The 22,645-nt window shown below is 39.6% G+C and overlaps 1 protein-coding gene across 1 annotated transcript in view; it reads right to left on the minus strand.

Moving 5' to 3' along the window:
- Positions 1-22,645, minus strand: part of POLQ (DNA polymerase theta) — a gene marked incomplete at its 5' end in the record, with an annotated part of 84,263 nt that overhangs the window by 6,215 nt on the left and 55,403 nt on the right. The window contains 8 exon segments of the mRNA XM_083353467.1: positions 336-447; positions 3,959-4,143; positions 6,695-6,810; positions 8,153-8,273; positions 8,621-8,795; positions 10,438-10,575; positions 18,700-18,893; positions 19,441-19,681. Of these exon segments, the coding sequence (XP_083209593.1) occupies positions 336-447; positions 3,959-4,143; positions 6,695-6,810; positions 8,153-8,273; positions 8,621-8,795; positions 10,438-10,575; positions 18,700-18,893; positions 19,441-19,681 (1,282 nt within the window).

Here is a 22,645-nt window from a genome sequence, read left to right on the forward strand (position 1 = left end):
GAATTTCAGGCTGAGGGATTTCCCACCCTCCAGAAATGCATCAAACCCTTATGCTTGAACTACCTAGGAAATCTGTGAACCAAACAGTTTGGAGTTTCACAATGCAGTTTTATTTATAACACTTTCAGATTCTCATCCTCTCTCTCTCTAATATGCACATACACAAACAGGTATCAGGAAAGACAGCTTCATCAGTATATATAATCTACCCTGCTGCATCATTTACCAATAGACATTCCAATCCCAATTAAGTGAGGACTATCATTGAACCAGCCTTGCACTTAGTAAATCAGTGAACAAGGATACCAAGAACAATAGATCCCGGCAATCTTTACCTGGATATCTGGATTTGAAGGACTCAATGAAGCACAAAGCATCAGTTTCTTGAACACCCATCTGCTCCCCTAAGGATTTAGTTCCAATTCCGTAGATTATTCCATAGCAAATCTAGTAAAAAAGATAAGGTTCCAATTTACTAGTGAATAATCAAAGATTGAAGAATAAGACATTTTATTGGCACAAAACTGCCACTTCATTTGAAATATTAGATTATACTTGCTGAACAATAGGTTTGTTCAGCTTTGTAATTTTGAGGGCACCATACCGTGAATTGTTATTTAACCCTGCTTTACTGAAAAATATTTTAAAAGTCTTTGAAAAGGGAAGACAAGTTCCTACCAACTGAGTTCCTTTATAATGTTTACTTGTAACTGTATCAAAAGATTGAAGGGAAGCAAAATGGCTGATGGAGAATAATTTCCCTGCCACAAATTGAGGTTATGATCTAGGGCGATGGCTGGCTCGCTAAACTGTGAGTTCACAATTCAATAGAATAGAGCTGGAAGGGACCTTGGAGGTCTTCTAGTCCAGCACCCTGGACTAGATTGTTTAGTCTCTTCTTAAAAATTTCCAGTGATGGAGCCCTCAAGATTTCTGGGGGTAAGCTTTTCCACTGGTTGATTGTCCTCACTGTCAGGGAGATTCTCCTTAATTGCAGGTTGCTTCTCTCTTTGACCAGTTTCCAGCCAGTTTCTCGTCCTTCCCTCTGGTGCTCTGGTAAACAACCTGACCCCCTCTGCCTTGTGGCAGCCCCTCAAATTCTGGAACACTGCTATCATGTCTCCCCTATTTCTTCTTTTCTTTAGACTAGCCAAATCCATGTCCTGCAGCCATTCTTCGTATGTTTTAGCCTCCTCATCATAGTTGCTCTTTTCTGAATTTTTTCCAAACTCTCAACATCTTTTTTGTGATATGGTGACCAAAAATTGGCTGCAGTATTCCAGGTCTGGTCTTACTAGGGCTTTGTAAAGCAGTACTAAAATTAAAATTAAAAAGTTTAGTTTCATATGGCAGGGAAAAAAAGAATACCAATTCAGAAAAGTAGAAGAAGGGTGATTATTTATTTATTTGCTTATTTATTAAACCAATTTATACAGCCACTCATCTCACAAACAAAAGATTTTGGGCAGCATACAACATTATGTTGACATTTTAAGAGAATAGAAGCAGAAACACAACTGCCAAACACAGAAGAGAGGAAAACTACTTATTAAAGCTGCAGAAGTCTACAGTGTTGTCTATAAATCCTCCCAGTACAATAATTAGAAGAAAAGCAGAAAAATGCCTACGTTGCCTCTTTGGGGACTTACATACACAGAAGCTCTCCTTTTGATGTGGTGGACTGTTAGGGTTCATTTATTTAATTTATATCCTACTCTTATGCCAAGAAATATATGAGAAAGAACTGGGACAACTTGACAAACATTCTTGGCATTTACAACCTCAATCCACACATCCTATTTTGGAATCTAGTTAATTGGAAGACTCAAATATTATTTACATTTCCCCTCTTCATTTCTTCTGCCTTCTGTCAGCCTCATCTAAAGATTTTGAAACTTCTAAACTTTACACGCTTGCTACATATGATAAATACCTAACAAACCTAACAATGTTGATTATGGTCAAAACCCAGTTATTTTTATAATATACATTGTATTCAATATAGGGTTAGGGTTAGAGGAAAGTTGGATCTGCCACCATGCCATAAAGATCTCTCTGCTCTCAGCCAGCAAGCAAGATCTTTTCTATTTAAGGAAAGGAAGGATTCTGCCAGTTGAGGAGACATAAGAGATAAGGAAAGTAAACAAGAAAAAGATGAAAGGAAAGAGAAAGGTACTGGTTATAACCACAATTGGGAACAGAATTTTGACCACTAAGCAATGTGATGGTAAAATATCATCATGTGACTGCATTGCTTAGCAACAGCAATCCTGGCACTCACTTTTACTGTTGTTTACTGAATTCCATCATTTGATAGCCAATGGCCCATCCCAATCCAAGCCATTCCAGGTTTAGTCCCTCCTAGCCTCAAACCTTGATAAGGTGACAAGCGGCTCCAGAACCCTGCGGCTCTCTGTCATGCTGTGGCTCAGAGGCTTTTTGGCAATGCTAAAGTTCTAAGGTTGCAAGAAACCCCGAGCCGCAGGAAAGACTCAGGCACCTTTTGCATCAGCACTGCGGTGCAAAGCTCCAGTCACCCCAATTGCTTGACACAAAGATGCAGGGCCCTGGGAAGCTCCAGCAGCACAGCACAAGGCCATAGTGCCCCAGGAAGTTCCAGCCACTCCATTAGCACAGTGCAAAGCGCAGCAGTGCCTTAGGAAACCCCAGCAGCATGGTGCAAAGCCGCAGCACCCCAGGAAACCTTAGCTGCCCCAACCCAGTCCTAGCTACTCTACCTCCTCAGTTGAGTTTTGTTGTCTTCTTTTCCTCCTGCTGCTGTTGACCCTATGCAAGGCAGCTGCTGGCTGCTCCAGGCCTTCTTCTCCAAATCCTGTGAACTTTCTTGCCATGCTTCAGAAGGCCTCAGAAGCCTTCCAAAGCATTGTGAGAAGGCCATGTACAATTTGGAAAAAGCCAAGTGTGGCCTTCTCTGAGGTTTTGGAAGATCTCTTTTTGTAGCCCCACTGCTGCCACTTCTGCTATGTGGGGTAACCCAGCGGTCCCAAACCTTTCCACCTTGGCTGCCCAGCCTGGTGCAGGGATGTCTGTTGGAGCAGCATGTGCATGCATGCACAGCTCCATTGGTGTGAGCGATGGATGCATGCACCCTCCACTTTCACGAATGGAGCTCTGCATGTGAGCGGAGGGCACTTGTGCTCATGAGCAAAGCTGCACTTACGCTCAGGGCGGACACTTCTGTTCATGAAGCTCCACTTGCACGAGCAGAGAGTGAAGCTTCATGAGCGAGCACAAGCACCCTCCACTCAAGCGCCCTTTGCATGCGCAAGTGGAGCTTCACGCACTCTTGCCCACAGCCAATGGGGCCCGATTTGAAACAGGCCTTGGCCTGGTAGCCAAAAAGCCAGAGATTGGGTGAGGAGTTGATAGGAGTTGAAATGCTCTGTGGTTAAAAGTGCAGGTGACCAAACACCCACATTTTGATCGTGTGACAGTGGGGGCACTGCAATTTCTGTCATAAGTCCCTTATTCAGGGACACCATAACTTTGAATTGTCGCTGAATGAATGATAGTCAAGGATTATCTGCATTAGGAATTGGGCAGTTCTTAATGGGATAGGTTTCCTAGATTTCCTAAACATGATCTTGAAAAATATTGCAGATCTACCCAATAATAAAACATAACATTGGTGTTCTGGTATATGAAATATGCTCGCAGCTTAGTGGCTAAAGTAAAATGTCTACCTCACAGTTCTATTTTGCAGTAAATCTGTTTTTAATTACATTACATATTTAATGGAATACTATGATGCTTAATTTTCAACTATGATACTCTTAATATTAAACTTACTAGAAATTTCATATACACCAAACATGAAATAAAATTTATATTATATACCTGATTAAATATTAGATATTAATCACAGGCATAGAGAAAGGTAAAAAAATGTTCAACTAAATTGATATCTCAGGAAAAAGATATACATTTTTAAAACTACCTGCTTAGCTTGTTGCCTTAAATCATTCCCAACCTCTTCAGGGTTAATGTTCTTCCACTCAGCTGCAATGCTTCTAAAGACATCAACGTTGTTATCAAAGGCCCGGAGTAGCCGATCATCAGAACAAAAATGAGCAAGGATTCTTAACTCAAGCTGAGAGTAATCAGCAGCCAAGATCAAGCCACCTATGGTCAATCATGCAAAACAATTTCTAGATTAAGTGATTTCCTTGAAATGACAAATATGAGCTTCTTTCTCTCCCTTAATAATCTTTCAAGTGAAAGATACATCGATATGTGTAAGTTCCTATTTCGGTTTCAACAGGTTTATCCCATGATGTAGATCATATTATATTGTAATAATCCAGTTAAATACAATTCAGAAAAGGTTAAGTGTCATATCTTTACATTTTTTGCCCAGAATGAAGTCTGTGCACAAACACAAAAAGCTAAATTATATCTCTTCCTCAACAGTGCTCTATGTAGACGGTAGTAAAGAAGAAAGATCTGAAACTTTTCCAAAGTATAAGTATCTTAAGTAAGGAAAATACCAAGTACATACAACTCTTAAAATGTGCTGGTTTGGAACTAGAAAGCCCTACATGTTACTTGTTCACCTATCGACAATTGAAAGATAGATTTACTCTGGATGACAAAAATCATCGTTTTGAAGCTGCTAAAAATAAACTTGAAATGATAGTCTGTAGTAATGATGTATATCTTATAGCCAAGGTTTGTAAACGGTTGCTATAGTTAAACCTAGAAAATGAATATGTTAAACATAGTCTGATACAGGGAGCAAGAAATTCTGGTTATAATACAAAACTAGAGCAATAGGAAAATATGTGGGTTAAAGCAGGGGTCACCAGCCCTTGGGCCATGGGCTATTTGGAACCGAGCCACACAAAGAGTGGGGAAGACAGCGGGTGCAGCTCCACTTCTGTGAGCAGCAGGCACACACATAAGCAGGTGAAGCTCCATTTGTGCGAGCGGAGAGCATGCGTGCCCACCGCTCATACAGAACCATTCCCTCTCCCCCCCCCCACCCTGGTCTGTCAAGTCAGAAAGGTTGCGGACACCTGGGTTAAAGAACTATAATTCATATTGAATTATAATCTTAAAGAGAATATCTATAAAATGATGTACTGGTGGTATTTAATGCCAAATAAACCAGCAAAGACGTATAAGGGTGTTTCAAATACTTGTTGCAAGTGTAAGTGTAAGGAGAGCACTTTTTATCATATACATGTGACAAAGCAAAGAAATATTGGGTACAAATCCATGGTTTAATTCAGGAAAAATTTAAAATGGACTTACAATGGAAACTGGATTTTTTTTCTTTTCAGACTAATTAGATATATTGGAAAAAAACTAGAACGTTGTTACTACACATATTGATAGCTGCAAGAATTTTATACATCCAGAAATGGAAAGAAGTTTCAACTGCCGCAATGGAAGAATGGATTGAAAAGATGATGGAACTGGCGGAGAAGCTGACTCCGCTAATTAGGGACAAGAATGAAAACAGTTTTGTGGTAACTTGGAAACTAATTTTGGACTTTCTGTGTGAAATAGAAAAAAATAAAATTTTGACTTTGTGTTTTGACAATTAACTGGGTAATTGCTACAGAAATAGCTAATAATTACAACAGTATGTGGTATAACTAAAAAAGCCGATATAACTTCATTGTTTCTTACTGCACCGAAAAAGTTAGAAGTTACTGCTTTTTGTTTTGTTTTATTTCTCCTCCCCTTATTCTACCCCGTCTTTCTCCTTTCCTTTCCCTTTTTTCCATTGTCTTTATTTTTATTTTATACTAAGAATTTTTTTAAATATATATTTCAAAAAAGGCTCCTATGTGTTATCTTATTATTAAACCCAAAAATTTATACTGTGAAACATCAACATGTGGCAGAGGCACTAATATATTAAATATAAGTAATAATAAAATGTCATTAATACTAAAATGTTCATTGTATTATTGATAAATTTTTATACCGTTCTATTATTATTATTAAGAGTACAAAAATTTATTGGGTGAACTGATCATTAGAAAATGGATAAACAACACCAACACTATTTGCAGGTAAGAGATAATGAATGGTGAAATTTCTAAAAAACCTATCGCCGTGTTTCTGAAAAAAAAAAATGGCTGTCCACATGATTTACAATAAGACCTTAGTGACTTAAGGACTGCAGCCCATGTTCTCATTATATTATTATTATTGTTAGATTTTTATCTTCCTTTTTGTATATTTATAATTTAAGGTGGCAAACATATCTAATCCTCCTGCCTCTTCCACGAGTGTGTGACTCGCCCAAACTCACTTAGCTGGTTTTCTTGTCTAAGGCAGGCCTAGAACATTTTTGATAAAAAGAATGGGCATCTATTTTATAGAAAAATGCTTGATGGGATTTCGGTTGTGGAATTCTAAGCATTGAAATTTTATTAAAATCATAGATGAATGCAATATTTTTTTATGAATAAAAAAATAATGTGATTGTCACCAAAATTATGTTTCTCCTTTTCTAATGTTGAAGGGGAAGGGCTGTTAAAGTCTGACAGAGAGTGAAAGTTTTAAAGGAAGAAAGGATGTGTTTGAAAATAATATGTAAATTAATCTGAATGGACCAGAATGAGGTTCAGTGATTCAAGCAGATGGCAGTTGCTGTTGTTAAGCAAATCATGTGTGGTCATTAAGTGCAAATCAAGTCAAAATAATTTTAAGGCATTACCTGGAAATGGTACAAAGGCATGTCTCATACTAACAGAAAATAGTATTTTCTTCCTGTTTGATATTTCTTCAGTTTGAATCTTAGTTCCACATGGTAACACAGAATGTTTTCCATATCTATAAAATATGTTTTTAAATTAAAACTTGGCTTATTGCTTATTTCTATACAATTCAACAATTAATGTGTAGCGAATAAATGCAAAATATACTTGCTGCTTATTGCCATTAATGTTCAAATCAGCAGTGGCCAATATTTTCAGTTTGTGTCTTCTCTGGGAGCCATAGTCTTATGGAGCATATTGTATCATTTCTGTGGATCACGGGTGTCAAACCCGCCACATCACGTGATGTATCGGGACTCTTTTTGCATTGCTGGCAATTGGGTGGGTGCGGCTTCAGTATAATGAAACTGGCCCTTGGGCTGGCAATTTGACACCCCTGCTCTGGATGAAGTACAAATTTTCACCCAAATTTTCTTTAGTGTTGAGATTTAATGGATCAAATGAGTGCCTCCCCAAATTTAGAGGGATTTTTTTTAAGGAATTATAAATGGGTTTATTAGCCAGGGCTTTCCTCAAACTGATTTTCAGGGGGAGGGGAGCATCCAAATAGTGACAAGCAAATAGTACTTGCAAGCCTTCTTTTCTGGTTCATGAAGTCACAGTCTCAACTGGAGGGTTGGTGTCATCAGAGGTCTATCCATGAAGCTTCCCTACCCAGAGGCCTTTATCTACTGGGCTTCGGTGACACACTTCTTAACTGCCTTCCAACCCATTCAGAACCATCTGAATTTCAACCAACAATTGGTTGTTTCCTCTTCTCTATCCCTAGTGACTAAACCTGGTGAAAAGGCAGTGAAGAGCATCTATTCACACTGCCAACATTTTTGGATTTCTGACTCTCACTACCACTGCTGCTCCAGATTTTCTTTTCTAGGCTACAGAAACCATTTTACATTAGTTAGTCAATCAAACCAATCAATCTTTTAGTCTAAGGGTTATTGGTCTTAAAATTTGAAATATTTCTACATCTTTTGATCTTCCACTGTTCATCAATAATCTTCCCACAATGCTAATTCTAGCTTATTTTTAGCTCCTTTAGACAAGTTGCTATGTCTCAGCTGTATTTATCATATGAGCTAGCAGGGGTCTTCAAACTCGGCCCTTTTATGACTCATGGACTTCAACTCCCAGAATTCCTCAGCCAGTGTGCCTGGCTGAGGAATTCTGGGAGTTGAAGTCCATGAGTCATAAGAGGGCCGAGTTTGAAGACCCCTGAGCTAAGGTGAGTTTCTAATAAAAAGGTGAGATATAAGTGTGGTAAACACAATCAATAAGTACAAGCAGAATGTGTATCTAATGTAAGTCTGATAGCTCATGTCTTTTCAGAAATGTGACCCAAAAATCTAAGAACTGAAACTAAAATTTTAAAAAGCAAAAATAATTTACTATATTTTTACCTGCTTCTTAAAATACTGTGTTGTTTCTGAAAAGGTGGGCTCTCTTCAACCATTGTTGGCATTTCAATCTCAAAGTCTTTAGGTACATTCTGTATATTGGGTTCTCTGAAGCTTATGCGGCCTACAAACAGAGCAAAGATAAATGTAGGCTTGGAAGTTGAAAGATGGTCTCATGGTTGAGTCAGACAGAGAATCATAAAAAAGTGAGTTTGTGATGGATATGTGGATTGCAGGCTTGCATGGTGAAAGGAGATTTTGTTAAAACTTTGAGGGCAAGAGGTGATAGGTTTTGTATTGTAAGACTTTTGTATGCTTATTTTAGAGAACATTCCACATTTCATACATTTGTAAACATTTCTTGCCTCAAAATGAAAGGAAAATATGCTATCAGTCTTCAGCAACCAAAGTGTGTGGGGGGTGCATAGTCTGCAAATAATTGTTAAATTTGCTAGGATAATAACTTGCTACCTGTAGCACTTTGAAATTGAGAAACAGGATAGATTCTTTCCATTCCTAGGACAGGGTTGAAAAGTTTCTCCCTCTGTAGTGGAAATATCACTTTAGTTATTGCATTAGTGATCTTTCTCCATTCTAAAATCAGGCCAGGCAAAGGGTGCAATTTCTTCAATTTTTCTAAAACATCCTATAGAAATAAATAATAAGACAAACCAATTAAATGTTTTTCTGTTTACAAGATTATTTGAAAATTTCATGACCATTTACTTGGGACAATCATTAGAATACTATCTTTCTAAATTACCAGTTGGTTTGAGCAAATACATATTCTTTATTTGTACTGAATAAAACTAGCAGCCAAGATTAAAGTGTTGTCATTTTATTTATTGTTAAGTAATATAAATGCCTTTTCTTGATTAGCAAATAGTAGTAACAACAACAATAAAAAAAAGTTGGAAGGGACCTTGGAGGTCATCTAGTCCAACCCCCTGCTCAGGCAGGAAACTGTATACCATTTCAGACAAATGGCTGTTCAGTCTTTTCTTAAAAACTTCCAGTGTTGGAGCATTCACCACTTCTGGAGGCAGGATGTTCCACTGGTTAATTGTTCTAACTGTCAGGAAGTTTCTCCTTAGTTCTAGGTTGCTTCTCTCCTTGATTAGTTTCCATCCGTTGCTTCTTGTCTTACCTTCAGGTGCTTTGGAGAATAGCTTGACTCCCTCTTCTTTGTGGTAGCCCCTGAGATATTGGAACACTGCTATCATGTCCCCCCTAATCCTTCTCTTCATTAAACTAGACATACCCAATTCCAGCAACCATTCCTTATATGTTTTAGCCTCCAGTCCCCTAATCATCTTTGTATAGTTTTGTATACTTTGTATATTTTTGTCTCATGGAGGATCATTATTCCCTATCCCCTCTGCAGAATGCTTTGACACTCACTCTGTCAGTCTGTTCACTGAGGGAACTTTCAACATATTCTAGACATATAACAAATCTTTTCCATGTCACATGTGTCTGTGGTATCCTCCATGGCAAATAGATTCTAGAGGAAATTCTGAAGGAGTCAATTCTGAAATCTGTGTCATCATAAGGTCTCCGTTTTGCAAGCCAAGTATAAAAAATACCAAAGGAACTGGAAATTTTCTTAATAGTTATGTGAAATGCTTACTGAAAAGAAAAAAACCATTCCATGTAACAGGAACAGACTACTGCTAAATTAAATTTGAGGATGATAGGAAAGTATGGAAAGCATTGATGATTGAGAATATTTACATATAAGACATCTAAGTTTTAAAGTAAAGGATGAATCAAGCACCTAATTTATTTGTTTGTTTGTTTATACATTTATAAAATTTATTGGCCGCCCATCTTACCACAGGATAACTCTGGGCGGCTTATAGTTACATAAAACCTAAAAAGTTAAAAACAAACATTAAAACTAAAAACACATGGGGGAAGGCGGGGGAGGAGGTGGGATCTGTTATTACTCAATCAATCATCTCCATCGGGCTGATCCCCCACTGGGGCCCCAAGCCGACTGGCACAGCCACGGCTTTAGACCCTGACAAAAAGGTAGGAGGGTATAACTGTAGTCCACTAGAATTTAAATAGACAATTGGATTACTTATAGAAATAAGCTGTTAAGGACTGTTCTTCTATAAAGAAACAGAATTCCTCCAGATGATTTTGAAGAACCTGTTCTTTCAAAAATTCTGGCTGATGAATGATTATGTAAATTGGAAATTATTAACAAAGCAGAAATACTGTATAGTCTTTCTTTGGGGATAAAATGGAGATTCCACAAAGTTACATCACATAAAAACTACCTTTGTTGTACTGAACTGTTTACTCAGTCTGGCCCGATTCTTATTTGTTGTTGCTTTTCTAGTACAACCCAACACTTTCTTGCCTTTTTGCATTTTTAGTTCTCCGTCTGATGGCAACTTTTGCTCCAGAAATAATACCTGAAACAGAACACAGCATCATACAATTGCATCTTATCTTAATGCTCAACACAACTTTTCAAAACATGTTTATATCTTATCCCTCAACGAGCAGAAAACAGAGAGTCTAATAATAATCCAGTTTTAATCTTTTAAACAACTTCTGAGTAAACTAGATGGTTTTCTGCTCTGTCCAAAATCATCCAGAGAATTTCCATGATTAAGTGTGGTCTTGAACACTCAGAACTCTTCTTAGTCCTTGTTCAGCACTTCACCAACTATGAAGGCCTTTGGGTCTCTCTCTCTTGACCCATATTGAGATGCAGGTTTTTCTTTCGGGGAAAAAAATGAAATTTGAATATGTTTTATATTTTAATTATTAACATGATGCAAATATTCTGATTGAAACTTTTACAACTGCACCCTCATAGTGCTTGTTGTTGTTAGTTGCGAAGTCGTGTCCGACCCATCGCAACCCCATGCACAACATTCGTCCAGGTCTTCCTGTCCTCTACCATCTTCTGGAGTCCATTTAAGCTCACGCCTACTGCTTCAGTGACTCCATCCAGCCACCTCATTCTCTGTCGTCCCCTTCTTCTCTTGCCCTCAATCTTTCCCAGCATTAGGCTCTTCTCCAGTGAGTCCTTCCTTCTCATTAGGTGGCCAAAGTATTTGAGTTTTAGCTTCAGGATCTGGCCTTCTAAGTTTTATCTAAAACTGAATTGCATTTTTATGTTTAAATAGATTATCATCACTGAAATGCAGAGAGATATAATACAAAAATTAATGATGAGTTGCTTTCTTAATTTTTACTAAAAGTTCTAGTTAGGTATTATTGTAAATCTGTTTTAATTCTACAATATACGATGCTAAAACTGGCTAAGATGAATCTCTTTAACTTAGATTAACTTTGGGAAGGGGTCCATGTAAGCTTCACACATGCTAAGGTCATGCCATCAAAAATGGCTGAATTTCAGCAATAAGATTTTTAGCTTCTTTGGCATGAGTACTTTTATAAAGGACTGGAAATCCTTTATGGACTTTTTGGAAAAATGGATAAAAATGAACTGGTAATTTCTGGATTTCCTGATTAAAAGCAGTTGAATATGCAACAAAGGTATACAATATAGTTCTAAAATGGGAGAAATTATTAACATGATTTAAATTTGTAACTGCTGTAAAGAAGATCAAAGCTGCTTCTTTTTTTCTTTCTCACTCTATCTGTTTTTAACACCTTTTTTCTTTTACTATTTTTCTTTTATGTATTTGTGCTATGCAAATATTCAGGCTACTTGGGGAAGTTCTAAATAGAAATTGAGTAATTTGCCTCCCAAGGCTTCCCACTATCATTTAAATATCCCCAAAACTGGGTAAAAAAATTCCAACACTCTCTCTCCCCCCCCCCCTCTCCTGGATATATCAGAATGTCACCTGGTGTCCTTCCGTGACCCTTCAAAAATCAAGAGCCAGGTTTTTTGATTCAACAGAATGTAATAAGGAAGAAGGCCCAAAATGAAAAGAAAGATATCATCTTGAACCAATTGAAACAGAAAGAGAAAAAATTGAGGAGTAATCCAAAGAATCAACAGGTTCAAAAAGAAATAAAAGCCCTTCAATCACAATTCTCTCAGATAATTAATCAAGAAATTGAATGGAAAATAAAAATGATGAAGCAAAGGTCTTTTGAATCGGCAAATAAATGTGGCAAGTTACTAGCTTGGCAGCTGAAAAAGAGACAGAAACAAAGTACAATAACTATGATAACGCAAGAGGAAAAGACTATTGAGAACCCTGCAGAAATTAGGAAATGTTTTCAGAAATATTATAAGCAGCTATACAAGAAAGAAAAAGAGGACTTAATTAAAACAGAACAGTTATTGGACAAATATGGATGGCAGAAAATTCCTGAAGAGAAAAGGACCCTAACTCAATTACCGGATTACAAGACAAGAATTGGAGGCAGCAATTAATCAAATGCAAATTGGCAAGGCACCAGGACCTGATGGATTGACAGCAAAATATTATGACATTGAAAGACTGGCTGATTCAGCCACTGATGGAAGTATGCAATGAATTACTAGAGGGGGTTAAGGCACCTGAGACCTGGAGAGAAGCATTTATTACGCTGATACCTAAACCAGATACAGACAGAGCTCAAGTAAAGAATTATCGCCCAATCTCCTCGTTAAATGTGGATTACAAAATTTTTGCAAATATCTTGGCTACAAGATTGAAGAAGGTCCTTCAAGATCTTATTCATCATGATCAAGCAGGTTTTTTTACCTGGTAGACATATGAAGGATAATATTAGGAATATAGTAGATATTTTGGAAAGGTTAGAGGTCAAAAAGAACTGTAAGGCTATGTTAATGTTTATTGATGCGGAGAAGGCCTTTGACAACATTTCTTGGAGTTTTATGAAGAATTTTGAAAATATGGAGGTTGGGCAGAGTTTTATGAATGGTTTAAATGCAATCTATTTTGAGCAAAAAGCAAAAATTATAGTTAATAATGTGGTGTCAGAGGAAATTAGACTTGAAAAGGTTCCCAGGCAAGGGTGCCCACTCTCCCCTCTGTTGTTTATTACGGTTCTGGAAGTCTTGCTGAATATGATAAGGAAAGAGGAAGGTGTGAAAGGGATTGTAGTGGGTTTGAAATAATATAAGTTAAAAGCCTTTCCTGACGATTTGGTGTTAACGTTACAAGATCCAGAAACCAGTGCAATTAAAGCACTGGAAATAATACAAGAGTTCGGACATGTTGCAGGTTTTAAATTGAATAAGAGTAAAACCAAAGGTTTAGGGGAAAAACTGTCATTAGAGGGAAAAAATAAGTTACAGGAAGCCACTGATTTGATGTGTGTAAAAAAGGTGAAGTATCTGGGTGTAAATATGACGGCAAAAAAATTGAATTTGTATAAAGATAATTACGACAAAATGTGGAATGAAATTAAGAGAGATCTAGATATTTGGACAAATTTGAAATTGTCTTTGATGGGCCGAATTTCAGTTGTTAAGATGAATGTATTGCCAAAAATGTTGTTTCTATTTCAAGTACTTCCAATTATTGAAAAGTTGAATTGTTTTAAAGAATGGCAAAAGGTATTATTGAAATTTATCTGGCAGGGGAAAAAACCTGGAATTAAGTTCAAGCTATTAACAGATTCAAAAGATAGAGGGGGCTTTTCCCTGCCAGATTTGAAACTTTATTTTGAAGCTGCTGCTTTTTGCTGGTTGAGAGATTGGTTTGTGTTAGAGAATACAGATGTATTAGATTTGGAAGGTTTTGACAATGTATTTGGATGGCATGCATATATATGGTACGATAAGACAAAGGTCCACAAAGGCTTTAAAAATCATACAATTAGAAAGTCATTGATTAATGTGTGGATGAGATATAAAGACCTGTTAGAAAGTAAAACACCCAGGTGGATTTCACCACTAGAGGCTAAGACCCAGAAAAGGTCAAATATGGAAACCAAGTGGCTGAAATATAAGGCTATATTGGTACAAGAAGGAGACCAATTCAAGATAAAAACATATGAGCAGCTGAAAGATAATGTTGATGATTGGTTTCAATATTACCAAATGAATGAAGTGTATAAAATGGATAAAAAAGAGGTTTTCAAATAGAGAAATCCAAATTGGAAACGTTACTGTTAGATACAAAATTAAAGAATCTTTCCAAGATGTATAATTTATTGCTGGAGTTGCACACAGAAGATGAACAAGTGAAATCAGTGATGATTGATTGGGCTAATGATGTAGGGCATAACTTTATGATGGAGGACTGGGAGAGGATGTGGAAAAAGGGTATTAAGTTTACAGCATGCAATGTTTTGAAAGAAAATATGATGAAGATGATGTATAGGTGGTATTTAACACCGGTTAAACTTGCAAAAATTTATCATACACATGATAATGAATGCTGGAAATGTAAAGCTGTAGAAGGAACCTTTTACCACATGTGGTGGACTTGCCCCATAGTAAAGGACTTCTGGGAAAAGATTTATAATTAAAGAAAGTTTTGAAAAACACATTTACTAAGAAATCAGAAGCCTTCTTATTGGGTATAGTCGGAAAAGAAATTCCCAAAAAAGATGTCACTTTCTTTCTGTATGCCACAACAGCGGCGAGAATTTTGATAGCCAAGAATTGGAAGACACAAGAAATACCAACGGTGTAAGAACGGCAGATGAAAATGATGGACTATATGGAACTCGCTGAGCTGACTGGGAGAATCCGTGACCAGGGAGAAGAGTCGGTGGAAGAAGATTGGAAGAAATTCAAGGACTATTTGAAGAAATATTGTTATATCAACTAGTTTGAAATGGACTTGGAAGTGTTTATAGGTTGTAGTTTTAGAGTTTAATGTTTAGTATTAAGGATAATATGAAACAATGATTGTTAAATGATAAGAAATTAAATATCGATAGATATTAAATATGATTTAAAATTATGAAATAGAAATTGCTAATGATGATTTACGATGAAACGCAGATAGGGGGGACTTGAGGAAGTCACCTGAAACTGATTAGAAAGATTAGGAATAACGGAAGTTAAGTATTCTTTTTGTATTTTTGTTGATTGTATTGTCTATGTTATGTCTTGTTTTTTATATGTATTTTTTTGTTTAAATATATGTTTTCATAAAAGCAATAAAAAATAGCAGAATCCTCACGAAAAAATAAATAAATCAAGAGACAGAATTACAATCTGTTTTAAGCTAATATTGAGGTCTTGCATTAAGAATTTTAAGGAACTGACAGTTTTAAACAAACTGTAGAGCAGAGGTCCCCAACCTTTTGGGCACCAGCGACCGGTTACGTGGAGAGAGGTTTTTCCGTGGACCAGAGTGGGCGTGGTTTTGTGTGCTGCCTGCATTCCACGGATGGAGTTTTGCTTGCTTGTGAGGACTGGTTGCTGGCATGCCATGGCCCAGTACTGGTCCAAGGACTGGGAATTGGGAACCCCTGCTGTAAAGGAGTTCTAATTTTAATCATTAAGTTTCAGGCTTTAAATGTTGTTTAAATGAATTTCATCACTATTTTTAAAATGCAGAATATGATTTTTAAAAAATAAGCAAAAAAATAGCTCAGATAGCAAAAAGTGTTTTGGGAACACTATGGCACCACACCAAAATCATGGCTGTGTTAAGCTATAAAATAAAAGGACGCCGAGTCTCTGAATATGACAGTAAAACAGAGCAATGAAATAAATCAACAAATGACAAATGTGCTCTGTAGTGGCAGATGTACTAATTGAGACAACATAAACCAAGGTAAACTGAAGATGCTTCTGATTCCATCCTCCCTTCCCCCCCCCCAAGAATATATAGATGAATCTGCTTTTTAAAATTTAGCAAATTTGCATAGTCAAACCATATCACTGAAGGCAACTCTGAGCAGCAAACAATCAGATAAAATCAACAAACTTCCTTGAATGATGCTTACTAGATTCATTATTTAAATATTCATCTAGGATTACATACTGTAAATGAATGAACTTTCCAATAGAAGAGAATATTTATAGCTCAGGGTTGAACTGTGAATTTCTTAGTGCTCCATGAGCTTTATTGTTTGCTTGCAGATATTTCATTACCCAGCTAGGTAACAGAAGTGCGAATGTGTGTGGAACTGAATGAACTCTTCTAGTTGGAATGCTTACATTTTTTTAATGATATAGTCTATGGTATGAATTAAGAGGCACAAAGGAATGGGCCCATACCAACAATAGTCAATAAATTTTGAGCCAAGAAATTTAACTTATAATCATAAGAAATTACAAGCAATTAGAAGCATTCCAATTGAAGTGTTTTATTAAATAGTTGCTACAAGCTGTGATTTTATTTATTTATTTATTTATTTATTTATTTATTTATTTATTTATTTATTTATTTATTTATTTTTTATTTATTTATTTATTTATTTTATTTGTATACCGCCCTTCTCCCGAAGGACTCAGGGCAGTGAACAGGGCAATAAATACCAAAAATACCAAAATACAAAAATTAAAAACAGATTAAACCATAGTGCCCAAATACAATAAATAAATTACTTAAAAACAATAATTAAAACCCCAAACCTATCAGACCAGGCCGGCTTGTTAAAACAAATAGGTTTTTAGATCACGTCGGAAGGAGCGAAGGTCGGGAGCCATCCGGAGCTCAACCAGTAAACGGTTCCAAAGGTCAGGCGCACCCACAGACAACACCCTCCCCGTGCGGGCCATCAGTCGGCATTCCCTGACTGGTGGCACCCTGAGGAGGCCCTCTCTGTGGGAGCGCACTGGGCGGAGGGAAGTTGATGCCGGCCGCAGGTGCTCCCTAAGGTACTCCGGACCCATGCCATGTAGGGCTTTATAGGTCATTACCAGCACCTTGAATCTCATCCGGAAGGCAACTGGAAGCCAATGCAACTCACGGAGCAGAGGTGTAACAAGGGAGTATCGGGAGACCCCCAACACAACTTGCGCGGCTGCATTCTGCACCAGTTGGAGCCTCCGAGTGGTCCTCAAGGGCAGCCCCATGTAGAGAGCGTTGCAGTAGTCTAACCGAGAGGTCACGAGCGCATGAGTGACTGTACGCAAGGCATCCCAGTCTAGATAGGGCCGCAACTGGCGCACCAGGCGAACCTGGGCGAAGGCCCCCCTAGTCACAGTTACTATATAATCTTCTAAAAAAAGCTGTGAATCTAGGAGGACTCCCAAGTTGCGAGCCCTATCTACGGGGGGTAATAACTCACCCCCATAGTAAGAGATGGAATGATCTGAGTTTCCCGAGATGCCGGCACGCACAGCCACTCAGTCTTGTCAGGGTTGAGCCGAAGCCTGTTCCTCCCCATTCAGACCCGGACCGCCTCCAGGCAACGGGACATCACGTCGAGGGCATCACTGGAGTGGTTTGGGGTCGAAATGAAAAGCTGGGTATCATCAGCATACTGATGATACCCAACTCCAAAACCATGAATGATCTCACCCAGAGGCTTCATATAGATGTTGAACAGGAGAGGCGAGAGGACCGACCCCTGAGGAACTCCGCAAACGAGAGGCCTCGAGGTCGACCTCTGTCCCCCTGCCAACACCGACTGCGAGCGTCCCAGGAGGTAGGAGGAAAACCACTGAAGGACCGTGCCTCCCACTCCAATCCCCTGAGACGTCGCAGCAGGATACCATGGTCAATGGTATCAAAAGCCGCTGAGAGGTCTAATAGGACTAGGACAGAGGAACAACCCCTGTCCCGAGCCCTCCAGAGATCATTCACCACAGCGACCAATGCCGTCTCCGTGCTGTGCCCGGGCCTGAAACACGATTGGTACGGGTCCAGATAGTCAGCTTCTTCCAGGACCAAAGGGAGCTGATGCGCCACCACGCTCTCAACAACCTTCGCAAGAAAGCGAAGGTTGGAGACCGGATGAAAGTTGTTTAATTCAGCTGGGTCCAAGGCAGGCTTCTTGAGGAGAGGTCTCACCACCGCCTCCTTCAAGGCGGCGGGGAAACTACCCTCGCTCAAGGAAGCAGATATCACCACCTGGAGCCAGCCTCGTGTCCCCTCCCGAGCCGCATAAACCAGCCAGGAAGGGCACGGGTCCAATAAACACGTGGTGGAGCTCAGCTTCCCCATGATCCTGTCCACTTCTTCCGGAGTCACAGGATCGAACTCCTCCCAGATAACATCGACAAGACCGCCCATGTCCTGATCGTCAGACTCTGCCCAGTCGGAGTCCAAACCGGTCCGAATCCGAGCGATTTTGTCCGACAGATGTTGGCTAAACTCCTCAGCACAACCCTGCAAGGGCTCCTCCCTCACCTCCTGATTAAGGAGGGAGCGGGTCACCCTAAACAGGGCGGCCGGGCTTGTATCTGCGGATGCGATGAGGGTAGCAAAGTAATTAGACCTTGCCATCCTCATCGCCGCGAGATAAGATTTTAGATAATGTTTGTTCTACTTTATATATTGCAAAATCGATAGAAAAATACAAGCAAACATTTTAAAAATAATTTTAAAACTAACATTGAGAAAACATTTTCTTCAGAAGCAATTAGAACTTTACTGGTTAAACAGAGGCAACAAACTTCTTCCAATCAAAATTTCATTGATGATGTCTGAATCAAAACATAATCTATTCATGTAAGTTCATCACAATACCTCAGCAACATCATCTGGACAGGTCAAGGAGAAACTGTGACCTGCCAGCTGGTATATCCGATTCTCAATCTCATTCAATTTTGCTTCCATAACATGTTTCTGGGCCTCACATTCTACTGTGCTGAAACCTATGCCATTGAGTTCCAGCAGGGCCAAGCAATACTGATTCGGCATCTCCACTTTCTGAAAAATATCTATAATAATGACAAATGAAGCAAAATATAATTTTAGTTACATTCTGCAAAATATATTACGGCTAGCATTTTAGGACATTTGAATGAAAGCTACTACTTGCTCCGATTTTCACCCTGCCACCTCATCACCTATCAACTTACCCTCAATTATGTATTCTGCAGAGCATGCGTACAATGCAGGATGATGAACTTATGCTCCAAACACTGGAATGCTAACACATTATTAAAAATCTCAAAAAAATAAGTAATCAAGAAATAAACTAGAAAATTAAAAGCTAATTAATAAATAAAAAGGTCTAAATCTACAAATCATAAAGAACATTTGAGTTTAACTGCTATGTCACCCAATTCACTATTTCATTTTCGGTTGATGCTTATAGTGTTCGGATGCAAAAACATGATTGTCTGAAACCTTTATGATAGCAAAATATAATATTGTGACATAACAATCTGCAAAATTTACATGTATTATTTTGAAGCTCAGGATGAATTTTAATCATTTAATGCCTTTCGTTAAATGATAATGTCAGTCCTATAGCGTTTTTACCTTGCAAGTTATCCTTATGTAGTATAATCTGGAGTTCTTCTATGATATGGAAGACAAGAACAGACTCTACAGATGCCCTGTAACGTCCAGACTGATCTGCACTGGCACTGAGACCCAGGCTCTGATTTCCCTGGCCTGCTCCAATGTTGTCTAGCAAGAATAAATCCTGAGGAAGGAAATTGGCAACCATACTGTGAAGGGAATCTTCTTTTGATTCAGGGTCCATTAACCAGCATGCTACCTAGAGGAAGAAAAAAATGTTCAGCATTCACAAAATTATATGGGAAAAGCACATTTTTCACAAAAATGCAACAGTCAAGTTTGCAAAATGCAAATATATTGTTGACATATCTATATCCCACTTCAGAAGCCAGTGTCAATGCTGTAAACGTTGGATGTTCCTGCTCTGACAACTGATGAAAATGCAGCCATTCTCTTTTCCTTTAACATGCTTTTTCTGGTATTTAGAAATCAGGTGCAGAAGGGATTGGGATGAAAGCTCAGCTCACCTAGCCATTATAATAACTCTGCTTTGTGGGAACCCAAGGATGAGCTGGTAACGTTTTGACAGGCTGAGGAGCTGGGGAGAAAGCCGGCTTGTAGGCTAATTGGAGAATGTGATTTATGACAGCTTATTGGGGGTGGGAATAGCACTTTGTTACTTTGTATCTGGGGAAAGGGAATTTAGTTTTTGGGTTCAACTATATAGTGCCGATACTTTGTTTCCTGAACAAAATGTTCTTTGAGGAAGAATCTTGCCTTGAAGTTCTTTTGATGGGTTTCATCTATCACAGGGGTGTCAAACTCAATTTCACTGAAGGCCGCATCAGCATTGTGGTTGCCCTGGGGGGGGGGTGGCGGCCAGGGTGGCCATGGTTGGAATGCGTGTGGCCGACTGAGTGGGCATGGCCAGCTCTACATCGTTCACGTCAAGGATGCCTATGGGGGCCTGGGCAGGAGTGGGACAGATATGAGGGTCTCTGGCAGAAGGACATGGGACCAGGACACGTGCCAAGGCACGGTCCGCTGGAGGAACCTCACTGTTCCTCTCAGGCCATGCGGGGTTGGGCTGGACGGTGGTGCAGAGGTCAAATGCTCAGCCCAGCCCTCAAGCACCCGCGGCACTTAGCACAGCCCCACTTCCCCAAGGGGGCACCCAGCTGCACTTACCTCCTCCTCAAGGCTGCTGCTGCTGTGCTTGCTCTCCTTAGCCAGGTTGCTCAGGATGGGTATGAGGGCAAAGTCAAGAGGAGGCCCACTCCCTCTCCATGTGAAGAGACCTGGCTTTGTATCCAAAGCTTCCTTAGCAATAGGATGGGAGACCCCCCCAGGATAGGCCAGGGGGAAGGGGCAAGGGGATGGTGAAAGGGCAGCAGGGCAGGTCTAAGGCAGGCCTTCCCTCAGATCCTCCCTCTCCTTCCTTCGAGTGGTGGGAAAATATTTTGAGATGAGGGAGAAAAACAGGCAAGAAACAGCTGGGGAGATGTCACCCTTCGTGAGGAATGAAAAAAGGAACCATCGCCTAGAAATGGTCAGCACATGGCCCTCACCTACTTCACATATCTGGCTTGGTGGGCTCTGGGGGAGGGGATGCCATGAGCAGCGTGAGAGTCGATGTTACCTGTGCAATGCTGCCCAGCCCCCAGTCTGCCCGGTTTTGGCAGGCAGCGGGGTGCTCTCCTCACAGTTCTGAGAGGCTGAGCCAGGTGGCACGAATCTGAAGAGAAGCACAACGCTGCCCAGCGCCTAGCTTGCCCAAAGTAGGCAGGGCCATGTGCTGGCCACTTCCAGGCGATGGTGCCTTCATTCCTCACAAAGGGTGATACCACCTCAGTGTGTGCCCAGGGGGCAGTGCCGACACGGCAGATTCCCTTGTTGTTTCCAGATGGCCTTGTGGAGCTAAGACTGAATGTATTTCAGTATAGATGACCACCATGAAATTGTACATTGGGCCAGGGCCAAGGCAGCAGGGGCCGTTCCCTCACTGTTTTAGAAGATGGTTTCACGGGCCACTTGAAACCACTTCGTGGGCCGAATCTGGCCCCGGCCCTTGTGTTTGACATGTCTGGTCTATCGGAACCATGACAGATTTATAGGATTACTAATTCCCAGAATTCAATAGAAGGATGGGTTCCAATGGTCACTCTGTTTTACTGGTCTTTGCACTTAGCAACTATTCTATGCTACAGTAATATCATAGAAGACCACAATATTCATCTTTTAAATAATATTTATTCATGTGTTAATGTTTAATGAGGATGCCAATGAGTAGCCCCATTGCCCGATAATTGTGTGAAATACCTAAATAGTAACTGAATATCATATTGCAGGGTAGGTTTGTGTAGTGGGGAAGCAGGTGAATATGTTCTGGTGGTGATGGGCTGAAGGAGGTACAATGCAAGGCACAAAGCTGTTACATGGGAAGAAAAATTGACAGTTTGGTGCCAATCTCCACCTCCATCCCAACCCACCTGTGGAGGGTTCATCTGGTAAGTCTGTTTGCAATAAGATCATGTAAGTCCATGACCTGTTGAAGATGAAGAACGGACATGTATTATTATGACCTAGATGGAGGGATATCTCCTCTCAAGAGACTTGCATCCTGTGGTGCAGATCCATCATATGTCTCAAAGCCAGGTCTGGGGAAGCAGGGGTATGTACTGACTTTTGCCTGTGAGGAAGGATTCTAGTTTTGATGATGTCGGGCATGAACGTCTTTATATCAGTCCATGGAGGTTTCCTGCCTGGCTGCTTTGATCATTTTGCACAACCATTTGCTGTTAAAATCAACCTCACTTCCTCCAGGTGGATTTAAGCTTGGAATTGCATTGGTTGCTTTGGAGGCAGCATTGGTTGCTTTTGTGATGACATTTGTCAAGCTTAGACGAGGGTGCTTTTCCAGATCTTTACATTTCTTGGCAGCCTTTGATACCACTGATCACAGTAAAGCTTCTGGAGTATCTGCAAGCGTTGGGGGTTGGAAGCACTGTTTTATGATAGCCTAATCTTCCTTAGTGAGTGGTTTAGTCAATGGCATTATTGAAGAAACAACTGGTTCAGTGAATATGTCAGGTCCCCAAAGAAATGTATTGTTTCCCTTCTTATAGTTTACTTGCTTTTGTAACCATTTTGGGGGCCTGCCATTCTGTTAGGAGGGGAGATACTTTGGGGATGCTTTGCACTGTCTTGCCACTATGCCCTTTCC

This window comes from Vipera ursinii (genome assembly GCF_947247035.1).
Source record: "Vipera ursinii genome assembly, chromosome: 2".
In the NCBI taxonomy this organism is placed as follows: Eukaryota; Metazoa; Chordata; class Lepidosauria; order Squamata; family Viperidae; genus Vipera; species Vipera ursinii.